The sequence below is a fragment of the Psittacula echo genome (assembly GCF_963264785.1).
Source record: "Psittacula echo genome assembly, chromosome: 1".
NCBI lineage: Eukaryota > Metazoa > Chordata > Aves > Psittaciformes > Psittacidae > Psittacula > Psittacula echo.
Genome location: NC_137735.1, coordinates 149,994,394 through 150,011,128, shown reverse-complemented (window position 1 = coordinate 150,011,128; position 16,735 = coordinate 149,994,394). Strand labels below are relative to the sequence as shown.

Sequence of the window (16,735 nt, the reverse complement as noted above, 5' to 3'; positions counted from 1 at the left end):
TAAAAATGTAAAATGAAAAGAAGAATATAGACATATATTATGCATTACTAGACTCCTAAAACTGCTATGGGAATAGCACACATGCAGATATGTAAACAAGCTGCAAAAAAACCTCTGAAACGTTGCAACACTTGCAATAACAGGCAATACCATTCTAACTGGCAAGAGAAAGAATTAAAATCACATGCAAATAGATTACAGCAAGCTGTCGCCTGCAAAATTCTTGCAGCCATGCTTTAAAACACACAGATAACGTCTTACGTGTGTGGAGGTTTCTCTAGGGTGGGATTTAATCCATCTGTTCTCTGTGACTGCCTATCTTTGTAAGATCCTCAGATGCCTAATATTTTCTACTCAACCTTAAAGCCCTCTGCAGACTAAAGGTTAATTAACTGAACATGCTCAAAATTGCTAATCTAAGATAGCAAGTCCTACCTCTCAACAAACACTTCACTGTATTTCAAGTTTCAGCTGAAAGCCCCCCCCAAATCCAGGTCCACCCTATAGAGAAACCTTCAGAGCTACATAAGGTCAGGGCATAGAACAGCTCCATTCATAGTGCTCACGGCCAACTGATACATCAGTGTCTTGGAGCAACAGCACTCACAGGGGGTCTGCCTGTTAGCAAACATGATGAAGATTTGAACCCACACCTCCTGTACAAGTTTCCTAATCATCAGCTCCTATGCTTTCCTGGATGAGAAGCATTCTCCAGCCCTTCTCTTGAAGCTGAAATGCCATGCACAGAAAAGGCTTCCAGGATGGGCTACTAAAATCCCAGTGAGGCAGCAGGTAGCTTGGGTGGAATAGACTTCCCACACTGTCAAGCCATGAAAGAAGAGGGATGAAACCCAGAGATGCCTGTGTTCAGGAAACAAACCCACCTACTTCTCCTGTCTGTCAGCTCAGGAGAGGCTGCCCTAGCACAGCAAAAAGATTTCCTTCCTAGAAAGCAATCACTATAACATCAAAACAACAGAGAGGAAGCCTCCCTGCCTTGCAAAGAAGAAAATCATACCCTGTCAACAGTCTCCAGTAACAGCGAGGCTGATACACATTTGCTGTGCAACCAGAATCAGTCTGAACAGGGAGTAACAAAAGATTGCAAAACAAACAGCGTGCTATGAGCATTATCAGCCTCTACACCACAATTACATGCTCCTCAACATACAGCTTTCTCATTCAGTCTGTCATCTTCCCAGGCTTTGGTGTTTCCTGTTCCAGGGTTCCCCTGAAGACTGAAAGTATCTGGGTTCTCTTGGATCTGAAAAGATCTCTTCCTCTTTTAGCAGCAGTGTCACTACTGCAACTTTTAACCACTAAACCATACCCCAGTCTGACTATCGAAACAGTACAGCCTGTGAAGTCACAGTTTTCAAATTTCAGGTTCTTGTCTCTCTATTTTTATTTTGGTTTTCATTTGCAGTCTGATGAATCCTTCAGATAGGTCTTGGGATGGATAAACAGGTGCACCTGTAAATGCCACTGTAAACTATGTTCGCTTTGTATTTTAAATTGGTAGCTAGCACAAAATAAGTTCAAGACAGCAAAGTAAGAATGCCTCATGCTAAGTAAATCACATCTAAAGCACATTACTGTTGATACAAAAAGCCTTTTTTTCCCTTGTTTGGAGTTGTGTGCTACAGAATTAGAAGCCACCTCCTGGTGAGGATATTTTGCAGCTATTTACTGAAAAAAAGCCCACTTTCTTGTTGAAAATCTAGCCTCATACTTAAAATGTAATACTGAACTGCAATTTGAGGTAAGGCTTAGACCCAGGATAAAAGGAAGAGGAAATAACAATACTCACACTTAAGGCAAGTAATGACTTTCATTCAAACACCTGAAAGCACTCTCCAAATATTAATTATCACAATACTAGCCTCCTCCCAGCCCTTCCAGGAGAGGATCAACCCCACATTCCTTCAGCATCCACATTGCCTGCTTGGGTCTATAAAGAATGCAGAACAAAGCCAGGATTACTTTAATTATTATCATAACTCTTAATTGAAAGGAGTAAATTCACCCACACAGGGACTGACTTATAAAATGGCCCCTTCCTATTACTGCTGGAGAAAAAAATGTGCATTTTTTGTAAGGCTACTGCATTACTGGGGATTGCAGTATAAAACAGAACAGAATGAAAATAAATTACATTAAATAAGGTGCACAATAAGTCAGAAATTATAAGAAAACCTAGAAGTCTTGACTCTGAATATTCTGTCCTGGATCACACTTTAACATGTGGGTTTTCATTCCATCTGCACCATTACCTTTCAAGAGGACAGGGCCCTGTCCTGCAGCTATGGCTCAAATTGGCTAGTCCTGGAAAGCAGAGTAACTGCATTCAAAACAATCCAAGAACTAGGCACATTGGTTTCATGATTACATTCATCATTTACTGAATCAGTATTGAACTTCTACATGTAATTAAGGTACAAAGATGAGAAAATACCATCAATATATATCAAATACCTTTCAGCCTTATATTTGGGTTTGGTTCAAAACCCTTCTGGTCTGAAACCTGTCCATTCTATCCTGTATACAGAATCATGGAATCATTTATGTTGGGAAAGACCCCTTAAGATCAAGTCCAACCATTAAGCTTGCACTGCAAAGCTCACCACTAACCTATGTCCCTAAATGCCACATCTACATGTCTTTTAAATACCCCCAGGGAAAATCATAGACTTTTTAGTACCATACGTGTACCCCTCATTGCCCACCAGCTAGACATAAGCTAAACGTACCGAGATTACTCACATCTGAGTTTACAGAAACAGGTAAAATCCATATATTGGCTTAAGATACAGAACTGCAAAGTGTGTTTCCCTCCTTATCCAACCTGTTCACAAGCAACCTTTACTGGAGGATGGCCTTGACTGAAGGCACAGGCAGGCTGCCAGGAAATCCGACTTCTATTCCTGGCTCTTCTACAGATTTCCTTGGGCAAGGCAATTAACCTTGTGGAGTACATTTTCAATGGAGGTGAGGCCCAGCTTCTCTTTCTGCATTCATAACATTTTCAGTGATTAAAATGGAATTGTAAGAGCAAGAATGAGTGCCTGTGCTTTTCACTAGCTGATATATTTTCTCTGTCAGGTAGCTGAGTGCACTGATAACTGTGCTAGCAACAAAACCAAAAATGCAAACACCACAGGTGCAAAAACGTCTCCTGATGCTGCCATGACCAGCCTCAGTGCTCAGCTTCCTCATATGTTAAAAGGGCAATGAGGCTTGTAAAATCAAAATAAACAGCTGAATGGGAAACTAATTTTCAAAGTTCTTGAACACCAGTTACCTGAGATCATGAAAAGGCAACAGCTCAGAATTCCAGTTTACCTTTCACTACAGATGCTGCATTTTTTGCCTGTTAAAATTTCCTCTTTGGGCCTCAAACAGAGTAAAAGATTTTCCTTTAAGGATTCTGAAATGACAGCTGAAGGCAAAATATTTTTTAGCTAAACTGGGTATATTTTAAGATCCCTTAACGGTAGTGGAAATGAATTAGAAAATGAGAGAAATATTCTTTCAGTAATATAAATGTATTTTAGAAAAAAAATATCATGGCTAAATTTTCTTTTGTGGTCTACAAGATCTGCACTTGAAATAATGGTGCCACATCTTCTTATACCAACAAGGAAGAGGACTCCAAGAGTCCAAGGAAGGACACTATTTGCTTAGATAAGCTTATAGAGAAACGAAGACACATACATCTCTGAACACAGGTGAGACAGAACATATTTTTAGTGATTTTTTATGCATCCTGTATGAGCACGCAAGATAATTTTTCCTTTCAAAGAATGCTGAATAAAAAAAAAACATAGACAAAGATTGGCAAAAAAGAGCATTAAATATCTGTTAGTCATAGGAGAAAAGTTCAACAATCTCTGCTTTTGTCAAAATGTTCAGGTTTTGAGAGATGATTTCTTTTACAGATCATCCGAACTGGAAAGTGAATGTATTGGTATAAAGCTTTTAAGGCTTCCAATTCATGTCCTTCATCTACTTGTTAAGTTTAGTAATTTTGAAGGAAACAGGTTGTCTGTTTTTCATAATTATAAAAGCCCCTTCAAGCTCTATAGAAAACTGAAACGATGACCCCCTCCCAGGTGATGATCTTGCCCACACAGATGTAAAACATGTTCATGAAAGAAGTTATATTACCATACATTAACATCTATGACCTTCACGAAGAAAGTAAGGTAGTTTGGAAAATTAAAATAACAGCAACATGTGTAAAACAGCAAAACAACTGCAGTACAAAGCAGTAACACCACAGATATTGCAGTCAAAAGTTGTAATGACATAAAGTCACTGAAATTAGATTATTCTTCCAAATACAAGAAACTGAATTTTTATCTGTATTCTACAGATAAAACTTCTATATTCTATATATTCTATATTCTATAATTACATATATAGCAACTTCCTTTTTCATTCATCATCATCCAATACATGTGACTTAAGTTTTACCTCCATCACGGTTTGCTCCAAACAGACTATGAAGTAATTCCTTCAAACAAGTACAGGTTCTCATGACAGTGGAATCTCTAGCCTAGCTTTGGGATACACTGGTAAGCATCATCAACAAGCCAGATCGGTCACACATAGCTTTTACCATTTAAAACTCAGATTTGCGTCTTGTTTTATCATCTAGATTGTCTTTCCCAGTGTTAAAAAGTTGCTCTCTCCAGATGAGAATTCACCCCACCTATAACTAAGTCTTTTATAGAGGAGGATGGACTATGATCTCAGAACACCTTTCTCTCTCTACCACATAGTGAAGAAGCCTGCATGACTTTAAGCACCTCCTAGACTATGACTTCATATGAGACAAAAATGACTGCACTGAATGAGAAATAAGCGCAAAGTTACATGGCTTCACATCACAGAGCATGGCACTAACAGACAGAAACTTCTACTTAGATAAAAGTTTGCAAAAATTCATTGTGGGCAAGAAATAGCCTCAAAACATTGAAGGGTCCTCTGAGGCAACAAGGTTCTCTTGATATGCATTTCTTCAAAATTCAGAACCTGGCTTTCAAAATCTTACAAGTGAATGAGCATTAGGAGCCCTTGGCCTGACACATGCCTTCTGGAACTGCTAGCATAGAAACATCGCACAAATTCCACGTTTAAGGTTTGATATTTCAGCTATGTCAAAACTGCAGTGGGAAATAATCTGAAGAAAAACTTACCAGAAAAAGCATTTTCGTAATGACTTTTTTCAACATTGTTTGACACTGCTTAAACTGACTTTCAAGTATAAAGTGAAACTCTGCCCTCATTATAAAGGGGAAAACCTGAGCTTCAAAAGTACTGTAATGTCTATGTAATCCTGATTGGATCAGATAAAGCTCCTGCTTAAGGAAATTAAGTTTATTTCTGATTATCTTTTATCTCCTACCAACCTGAAATGTGCTACCTAGACTATCTAGCAGAAAACAAAATTCTTGAGAGAGAAGTTTTCTGAACAAGTCACAGTTGTTTCTTGGGCATCAGTGATGAGATGTGCAAATGGATGCTTCACATGTATCCTGCACTTGGAAAGTCACCGATTCTCCTCTGCTGTTATAATCATGCGGCTTCCAGAACTGCAGCTCTGGACTTTTGCTTGTGTTTTTTTGAGCAATTCTGCTATGCCATGCAGTGAATCTGTGGTTCAGGTTAAAAAATGTGGAGCGGAAATCAGACAGTGAAAAAACAAAAAAAAACACCAAAAAAACTATCTAAAAATGTAACAAAAACAATGGAAATGAAAAAAATACCCTTTTAAGTATCAACTTCAGAACTGAGTTTCAGGTTTCCCCATTAAGCTAATGACTGAGAGCACTAGAAGTCTATGAAATTTCCAGGGGTTTTCAATGCAGCTCTTTGGAACAAACAGCAGAATAATTGATTATTCAGTCTCTTGCTTTACTCATAACCCTTCAGTCTCCTCCTTTCAATCAACTTCTAGCCATACACAAATTAAAACAAAAGAAACAAGAAAGCATCGACTGTGAGCTCTTTACAAAGGGTTATGTAAAGCCATCAGCAAAACTGTTCCTGATTCCACGAACAGCAGCAACAGGAGGCCTTAAGTGGTGAAAACCTGGCACTGATGAAGTCAGCGCAACCTTTCACTCCATTCTGAGAATGTAAATCTCTATGGCTATGGATTTGATGTTATGCCTATGCTACATAAAATAATTCTGCTAATAAAACCCAGTGTGCTTCATCAGCCTTTTTCAAGCATCAAAGGCTATGTCTACAATACACAGGCAATATGGATCAGCAGGAAAAAAACAGCTGGTGCCGAGGACTTCAGGTCCAGACCACATACCTATCGAGAGGTTTTAATTCCACTCTAGCCTAGTCCTATGGGTTGAATGCCTACTGGATGGCACTTCTGCAGCACAACTTTCAGTTTTGTTTCAGTTGAAAGGAGTCCAGCCCATGAGCTCTGGGACTGCTCCACAATGCATATAATACATGAGGGACAATTAGGAGATGCATTTCCAAAGCACACTCCTGATTTGACCTAACACACTAATGTAGATGCATCCAAAGAGCTTACAACACGTTGCTGCATTAAACCCTCTAAAATTAAGGAGTACCAAGGTCACAAAGAGGTTTACCTCCCTCTCTGTTAATAGGACTTGTAGCCTTCAATGTGCTTTACACAGGGGCAGCAACCTATGGTGAAGATGACTTACAGCAGCAGGCACTCTGTTTCTGACTCCAAATACGTTAATTTCTCACCAGCTTGACCTTGTTATCTCCAGGATTTTTACTTAGTTAGCTCTCCAAATTTAGAAAGCTTAGCTATGTAGCTGAATATTTTATTTTCAGGAGAGTTTGTCAGCTTTTACGTCTGTTCTACTGACATGGGTCTTCTCCTTGACGACTTTGCAAAGCACACATTATTGCATTGAAAACTCATCAGATGTCTCATACACTTGTGAGAAACTGGGCTACTTGCCTTCTTCACTTGGGCTCTCCCTCCCCCTTCCAAGTTTTATAGTGATCAAAAAGATTTATTTCTCTTCTAAAAAATAATACATAAATAAATACATTGCAAGTCACAAACATTAAATACTTAATTTGAACCGGCAGAAAGACCAGCTACCGGAATTCTGCAGTGGTCTGTTAGGTCGTATGTCTCTGCATGCGCATATTGAAGGAAACAGCAGAAATAATACTTTACAATTTGATGAACAACATATGACACAGAACCTCTAGACTCGTAAGAGAGGGTTACAAATTCAGGAAAATACCTTCCATATAGAATTCTGCCCTCTCCAAGAAAAAAATACCTGTACACTCCTTACTTTCACTGATACAGAACCATCATCATTAAGGCTTGAATAAAGAACAAAATAATCACTAAGGACTTGACTGAAGTTTGGGTGATAAAAAGGGACATTTTCTGAGCACGTGTTAGATGTCAAAACAGAAAGGCTGATACTGCGCCATCTGCTTTTAGGCAAAATCCTCCCTTGATTTCAACCATAAGCTTTGCTTATGATTGGCACCATGGCTTGTAATAATTTTACCGTATTTCTTTCTGGAGCAAAATAAAACATCACTCTCCATTTCATCATGCACACAGGAGGAACCCATGAGCCTAGTTTAAACTGGAAAGAGAAAAGAAAGAGAGGGGAAAATAAAAAGCATATTTGATTCTCAGAGTCTATAGAATTATCTTAATGCCAGCTGCAGATAGGAGCATTATCTCTGAAAATCACAAGAAACAATCATAGCATCAGAATAAGCAAATGAAAAGACTGTGCTTTCAACAGGCACAATAACAAAGTAATACCAAGTTTGAAAATATGCCTAAGTTTTTAAAAAATGAGTGAAACTGTTGCACTGGTCTCACAATAAAGTAATGCATATACCTACTAAATAGCCAGTAATTCACATTTCTGCAAATCAGATTCTGCACCCAACAAACATCCCATACTAAACTTAATGATACTGCCTATTCTTTCTTCCTCATAACAATACAAAAATAAAAGGGAAACAGTCTAACCTAAAAGATGCCACAACGGTTGCATTTAGCCCTTTCCACTGGAAACTCACCTTAGTTTCTGACTATGAGTGCTTGGGAAAGAGTATCTTTTTAACATTTCACACTGCTGCGCTTTCCCTCTTTACAGAGCTCTTCAACCACCCCTATTCCACTGCCACACATTCCTAAAACAGTGGGGATGCCCTGCCTGTTATAAATTACTCTCATAAACCAGCTATTTCTGCTGCTTCCTCTGGGGTTGCACCCAAGGTGAGGACCAGGCAAGCAACACTCAGCATCCCCATGTGCAAGGTTTGAGCAGGACAGGAGCAACCAGATAGTAACTGATCCTTGTTTTACCGCCCTTGGCATTTGCTTTCTGCAAGATGCCTTTGAGAAGATCACCAGCACAGGTACATTTGAACATGCCACCTTCTTCCTAATGCCAATGAGCCTCTTCATGTACCTGAAATCTGCTTGACTTAAAAACTACAGGCATAAGCAGACATCTAGTATGTAATGGTCTGTTTTCCCAAAGGAATAACCTGGGGTATTTTATCACTGTGGACAATGCCACAGAACTAGTTCTTGAAGCCATTTCTTTCCTTATTTAACTGCTGATTCTCCAGAGAACCTCAGCTGTAGCTTTAAGTACCTTCTGGTCTTGTTTGAGCTTTTGCAAGCATATACTTTAAAAGCTGTGTTGACATCTATGCAAAAGAACTGAACAAAATGAGGGGAAAATTTACTGCAGAGAGGAAAGAAAAGGCAGAGTAAAATAAGGGAGCAAAATTGAGATGGATTTGAAAAATAAGTTTAAAGAAAATTGTTGAGCAGATAAAGGCAAAAGGAATTGGAAAAGGGAAATCAGAAATGTTAACTTGTGATGGAGCACGCAGCCACAACTTCATATTTTCTAATACCCGATCATGCTTTCCAAGTGACATCCCCATCACATTTCTTTTGAAAGCCTCTGCATAAGTGAAAGATGTGCAGAGGAGAGGTGCACAAGTCAGACTCTCATCAGCTGTAAACATCAGTGAGAACACAGAATTTCTACTATCTGAGACTGAAACTTTTCCATGGCCAAAGAATCAAACCACATATACCTGATTGCCATGTCTACAGACTAAACGGCCAGGGAAAAAGGAAACTTTTAATGAAACATATTACTAGTCACTACAATTACATGAGGCATGAAGATGGCCCAGACTGGAAAAACTGAATTCTAAGTGCAAGTATCCCACTGTTCTTTCTCTCTTTCTCACTGGATTTAAGGAAAATATGCTGTTTCCAGGCAATGTAGGACAAAGAAGTTTTGGTTTTAAAACTTTTAAACTTTATCTTGTAGACATTACATCTGAATATTATCACCTCTCTTAATCACCTTCTGATGTCTGATAGTGCCCCTTTAACCTTTGTTAGTCAATTACTGGACAATTTATCTCCTTACTCTCTTTTGAAGGAAGAGTTGTGCCCCTTTTCATGCTGATAAGAGACACAAAAATATTCACTCCCAGCAAACATTTAAAAGTAAAGTGTCTTGAGTAAACTACCAGAGTCTAAAGGTAGAAAGCTGTGGTTAACTTCTCTGTTATCTTAACTCTTTAGTCAATCCACCAGAACAAACAGGCATAGAAGATGGATGCTCTTTTTTACAAGTTAAGCAGAAATACTTGTTCTCTGAAAGAATGGACTTTATAACATGAGTTATAACACAGCAAATAAATCAAATGATTGGAAGTGAAATACCTACCCATTTTCTGGGCCGGCCTCTAGGTCGCTTTTCACCAGTGGCTTCTGCTTTCTGTAAATGGAGAAGAAACACAACATATTTTATACCTCAGCATTATTTAACAGACTCAGTAACTAGGAACTCCTTTCCTGTAACATTAGCCACAATTATCTCTCTTGGGTGGCACCAAGGCCCCTCCTGCTCTATAGGTGGAATAGTATTCGACACAGTGATTATGTTGGTTTTCCTGACATTTCCTAGCCAGAGTGGCCAGGGAATGCCTCACCTGCACCCTGCACCAAGGGTGCTCCTGGTCCTAATCCACCCCATGTCCAGGGGCACAGAGGAGCACGCCCATGCACATCCAGCTGCTCATCAAAGTTTGGGGTGCCCCAGCCCGGGCCAGCCATGGGGCATGCAGACTGTGGAGGGGTGCGCAGGGCAGTTTGGGAACCTGAGAACCCCCAATAACACCAAATCTAGTCTTCCACAGGCTGTCAGAAATTTACTTCAGCATCCTCCTTCCTCCTCTCAGTATTTTAAACGAGAGACTAGGATGGGGACATTTTAAAAAGCACCACTACTATGTACAGTGGAAAGTATAGTTTCTGGTTATTTCAATCAATTGTGATGCACTACATCAGCAAAACACTTGCTAAGCATTAGAAAGCTGAAAACAAACCTAAAACATCTACATACACACACAGTCACTAAATCAAAAATACAGCCTGTTTCAAGCCTGAACAAAGCACATTATAGAAGCCACAATTCCTTCTTTTAGTCTCATGATGTTTATGCATGAAATGGATTTGGACAGACTATTACCATGAACATGTGTGTTTGTATTGGGAAATAACTTCTCTACTTCATGCGACGTTTTCCAGATAAAAGCACACCCTTAAGCTGCAAGTAAACCTTTTACTGGTCCAAAACACACCTTCTCTTCTCAGGTTTAAGGAAGCAGCATGGAAGGTGCCCCAGAAGTGACAGCTATGTTTATATAAGCCCAGCAATTGGTCCTGGAGCTCAATGCAAAGGAAATATGGATTCTCTTACAGACTCTTCCATTAACTAACTGTGTGACACTCTGAATACTATGTCTTATGCGCTACACTAAAATAGAGGCTTTAAAATTAAAATTGCAGGTTATTTTTGCTAGATAGGTTCTAGCCATCCACACTCCTCATCAGGTAAATAATCCTGTCCTACAGAGGGTGATGAGGATTTTGCTACCAGCTTTAGTGAAGGCAGGACTTGCCACATACAAAATCCCTGAGAATAAAGACTTTCAGCACACATTCTGTGAATGTGCTTTCACATTTCCATGAATTTGTTTTTTCCCAGTTAATCGTATGTGTATTTGATTTTCCCTTAGAAATCAACTGTGTCATTAAATAAATCACTTGCTGGTCAATCTCGGTAACATATACTGTAACCTAATGCTGTGTAAATCGCATTCCTCTAAAAGAGAACCTGAGCTGAAGCAGTTGTGGAGGAATCTCTACAAAAAAAACTGCCCCGTGAGTTAAATGCAACTATTTTGGAATAAATATCTCAGTAAGGAGAAAGCTGTGAAAAATAAAATTCACACTCCTGAAGGGCAAAATTATCACTCAGACTTGTTAAAAGAGTAAACCTGCTCTTTAATCGTTTATACCGGTGTTACATGTAAGGCGAAACCCTCTTATGAGAGTACTTGTTAAAGTGCATTTACTATATCCTGTAGCTGTCTATTTCAGAGTTTTGTTTCCTTTTAAAGTGTTCATTTCTTTATACTTTATAACCTGAAAGATGGAAAAAAAGATGTGGCTTAGTTTTGACAAGCTGTAGCCCCCTCCATTTACATTTACTTCACAAAACACTGGGCAAAAACTGAAGAGAAAATATTGTTCTTAACAATAATTAAAGGTTAAAATTGTTCTTAACAAATCAACACCTGACGTACTATTGAAGCACAAACATCATTTATTTTCTTCTGTATTTTACCGCATCTGAAGGAAAGACCCTTTTCCAAAACTCTATGAAAAACAATTAACTTTATGAAAATGAAAACTACTTTGGTCTTATAATTAAAGTTCCTACAAACCTGACACAAATTGTAAGTGTAACAACAGCATATAATCCATTCTGATGGGAAAGACAACATGAGAGATTTCTTTGAGTAACTAATCTTTGCTTCCTGCCATAAACTGTCACACAGCGTGGCCGCTTGCCACAAACAGGGCTATGCTTTACCCCCGAGGAAGGGCCTGTCAGAAGTGGCTAGTGTTCCTGCTGGCTAGTTTGGATATCAGTTTGTCAAGTGCTTGGGGACCTTTCAGGTTGAAAGGCACTATATTCCTGCTGTATATGATTTCCACCTCATGTTAGAAGAAAAACATTTCCATGGTTCTTATCAAAACCAAATCTTTCCCAGAGGTGAGCTGAGCAAACAGCAAGGCATGCCAGAGACAATGTTTTGGTACAGAGCAATTCTGTAAGTAAATAGGAAGGTTTCCACAGACTAAACTGCAGAAAATGAAGGACAAGAACCTCCAAAGTGAAGTTTTTTATCTCCATTCCAAGGAAAAAGAAAGACAAAACACTTCTGGAACAACCAAAAGGAGTAGTGGAAGTCCAGTAGTGATGATAAAGACATGAAGTTTAGGAAAATATTCTAACTCCCTCTGGATATTTTTTAGTTTACATTTTGCAAACATAGCTTATGTTTTCTCCAACAGACCACAAGACTGTCTTTTAATTTGAGCACCTGAAGAAAGGTTTTATTGCATATCAGACAAGTAATTCAATGTTCCTCCACATAATTTTAAACTAATTAATAAGAAAAAGAACACGTAAGTGCCAAAGCACTCCCTTTCCTCTGAAACAGGTATTTGCATAATCAGAAACATGCCAGCCTGTTGCCTCTTTGCTTTAATTGAAGTGTTGCCTCTGAAGCTAGGAACAAATCCAGAGAGAGCTCCAAGCCACCCAGAAGTAACACGGATCTCATCTGGGGAGTAAGATGCACATGGTCCCAGCCACCCTACACACAGCAGCTGGTACCTGCTTCATCAGGAAGCAAGCTGCTGCCTTCATCCTGTAAAGCACTTTTTTAAAATTGAGATGTGTTTGGTCAGGGCTTTCTTAACATTTGGTGCTGCATTATGAGGCATGATCTTGTTCTGTACAGCTTAGACACGAAATCACCACACTTAAAGGAGGGTCGGGAATGTTATCTAACACAAAACAAGTTTCATGACAAATCATGACATTCCTCATAAACAATAATATGAATACATTATTTTTGCTATGTCACATTTTAGGAACAGAATTAGACTTACTTGTTTTTAAGTGCATGATCTATATGGAAAATGGGGGTGGGTTTTGCTCCAGGTGAGGAAGATGGCCATTCCAGTCACTGCTGCCTGGAATCAGCTAACAGTCCCCAGGTGGATTTGCAATTCACCTAAGCCCTGAACCACAGGGCCATCAAACCCTGCTTCCAAACAGATTTGACTGCCTATCATCTCTACCTCCTTGTTGCATAAACGTATTGTGGCCAGACAGAAACTGAGGCTGTACTACTGAAAGCAATTAACAAGACAAGTATAAATAATTGAGCAGCTATAAAGTGCTCTTTGGTCATCTGTCTGTTGTCAAAGAAGATCTCAAATGCAACAGAATCCAAATTTGGAGAACTCTATCCACTTTGCAAAATGATCTGCTGGAGATCTCAGATAAAATGTGTCAGAGCTGTAAATCAGGTGAAATAACTGAGAGGTCTCAGGAGAAAGATCACTGTGTCAAAAGACCTTTCCCAGGAATGTGTCCCTCTCCTAAAAAAAAAAAGTTATTTTGTTAAAAAATAGGCTAGGCATTGGCTGAATACAAAAATATCATGCTTCCCATGTCCTGTTTTACCCATTTTAATTCTAAACCGGAGCCAGTCTTCTGCTTCTCCTATCTTGCTCAAAATGCCTGATTTTGAGGTCTTATTTTTCAGGTACAATCACCATGCTACAATCACTTGATAAATCTGATCTTGTTTTCCCTTTAAGCCTGTAATGACCAGTGTTGGTGAGAATGAATGAAGCATGGAGAAGCCAAATAGATTTTCACGAACCAATTTAGGGCAGAGTCCTGGTCACATGCACTTTTGTTTTACCTTTGGACTGCTTAACTCGGGGACATGCCTTTCTACATACCAAACTCTGGCCATGTAATGTAGAGACAGTAGTAAGTTTAGTCACACACAGTACCACAAAGCCTGGTTTGCAGAAGATGGTATTTCAAGATCCATAGGCATTTTCAGTGAATTTCATTACATCAATAACTACAACAAAACTCCAAATATTTTAACTGAAGGTGAATTTCACTAAAGAGTTTACTTTTGGATATTCCTGGGATATCCCTTTACATTTTCTTTCAAGATAAACACATAGTAGCTACTACTCCTTTTTTTTAACCTCACAATTGTGTTTCCTCCTTCCAAACAGAAGAGTATTTATGCCTATACAGTATTTTTGTCAAGCCCAACTACATGAGCTAAACAAAGAAAAGCCCTTGAATGCTTAAGGGAAATGCAATGGGCTGGGAACACAGCTGAGCTTAACAAATAAAGCTCAATCACAGAACACCTAGGAAACTAAAAAGGAACATCCCTGCTAAGATCTTCCTGCAAAACTAGTCATTCATTAGGGAATAAAAGGGAAATCTTCACTTTTTTACTAATTTTTAACAAATATGTTGAATGAGTAACATTCTGATTTGTTTAAAGACACCGACTTCAATAACAGCCTAATTGTGGGCAATCAAATACAAGATGATCAGGAGCCTTTTTGTGTCTATCTCTTCTCATCCGCTAACATGTTGTGTTCCTTCTGTTTGCAAAAATTAAACAATTGGGAAATGGTTTAGTTTTCTATAAAATTAAGGTTACCTTTTGTGTCCAGTTTCTAACAAGTCAGGCATGTGTGATATGTGAGGCTTTTAAAAAAATGCCTATTACCTAAAATTAGAGTAATTGCCACATTATTAGCTGTCCAGTTGGTCTTGCAACATTCTGTATGCATTGTCAAGTTTCACATTGCTAATTTCCTAACAAGCACAGTTTGTTTTCAGATGCCCCAAGGCCAGTTTACTAAGACCAAACACAAGCTCTGAAAGCTACCAAAAAAAAAATAAAAAAAAAAATAAATCCCACAAACCAAGGAATTTAAAATACACAACACAACCATGATTCCAGGGTAAATTGTATGTCAACTGATTTAACAGCATTTCCTTTTTCAAGTGTAACAAAACAAAGCCTCAGTTCTGGAATATTTTTAACTCACTGCCAGTTTGTGCAATACATATTTAATTGTGATGTGTAATGGTTTGCAAGAGAACACCCAATCAATTAATCATGAGTGCCTTCTCATGGCTGCTCGGTGGGTTCTCCTGGCCAACGTTTATCTTACATGTTGTGAACACTCTCATACATTTCAATGAGCCCCCTTTGAAACAACCAGGGCACACACTATCCTTTAGAAATTCCATCACATTCCAGTTGCATGTATAGTACCCAGGTTCACATGTAGAGGGGCTTAAGCTAAGTTAACCAGCTTTCTTTCTGAGAGTTGAGGGAGGCTGTGGAAAGCCTTAAATAAATATATGTATGCATATGGATGTGTAAATATGTTTACCACAAAATGAAACATATAGCTCACTCTTATAAAAGCTGATACCCTCACCGCCAAATGAAGCTTTCTCACAGTGCCAAACCCTTTCCATTCATATCACTGTTAGAAAAACTATCGGAATTAATATTACATAAAAAGGACTTTGAGATGCCTATTGAGAAGCTGAACCATTTTAGAAAAGGTTAATTATCAATTTGGAAAAAGAGCTAAAATATTTATTTGAAATGTGATCTCAGTGACTTTCTTCTAGTCAGGCTTTATAAGTGGTTTATGTTTTAGAGGATTTATCAAACATTTATATATTTTATCTATAAACCTAGAAACAAGTCAGTCTTGTAATTACATACCTCTCCAAGGGGTTTTTTTATGATAAAAAAAGACAGGTGGTCTTTGGTGAATTTTTTACGTTATCAACACCCAAAAAGGTTTGCTTTAACCAGAGCAGTAATTTGATGCATTCTGAAAATCAAAACGTTACAATGAAATTGCTCAGTTCATAAATTATATTAAAAAACCCCAACAACTATATGCATCAGAATTATCTATAAAGCCCTTGATTTGATATACCTACATATAAATGAATGTTTTTAAGTTACTTTCCATTTATACTGATTTCCAAATCACTCATATAAATGAAATAATGCTAACATTTCTTTTAGAAATATCTTTTTGAAACACACTTCTATGAATTACTTAAAATTTAATCTTACTACAAATATTTCTCCTAGGAAAGCCAACACTCCTAAGAGTAATGTTTAAAATACTAAAGCTCACATTTGGATTTGCTAGACTAATAAAAATCTGCTTTCTCTCTTTTGAGGAGTGAAATTTAAACTATTTTAAATTGAAACTGAGGAGATTTTTTATTATGTAGGGAAAAAAAAAAATCAACATTTTAAGCTCAGTAGGTTGCAGAGTGGCTTTGATATATTTTAAATACTTAACCTGTAAAGCATTTTTTACTAATTCATGAACTTCTTGACAGAATGTACTGGGGTTTTTTTCCAGTTCACCAAGTAAAAAACAATTTTAAATTTAAAGAGTTGGAAAACGTTCCTCAAATAAATGTTGAAAACACTTAAAACAGGCATGAAACTATAGTCCCCCTCTAATGATTTAGTATTGATCAGCAGTTACTATAGCAATTTATAACACTGGAAACTATCAAACTTAATATGGTCAGTACCATAGGCATACTGAAAAGTGAACCATAATTACATGAGACCACAAATACCTTCCCCACACGTTTTTGTCACAGATCTACTTAAAAGATACTGATATACTTAAGCAATACAGTTCACTACCAGATTTCCCAAGCTTTTGTTTCCAATTTAGTAC

The 16,735-nt window shown here is 38.1% G+C and overlaps 1 protein-coding gene across 1 annotated transcript in view; it reads right to left on the bottom strand.

Moving 5' to 3' along the window:
• Positions 1-16,735, bottom strand: part of HMGA2 (high mobility group AT-hook 2) — a gene marked incomplete at both ends in the record, with an annotated part of 116,638 nt that overhangs the window by 96,174 nt on the left and 3,729 nt on the right. The window contains one exon of the mRNA XM_080636927.1: positions 9,756-9,806. Coding sequence (XP_080493053.1) covers positions 9,756-9,806 — 51 coding nt within the window. The remainder of the gene's footprint in view (positions 1-9,755; positions 9,807-16,735) is intronic.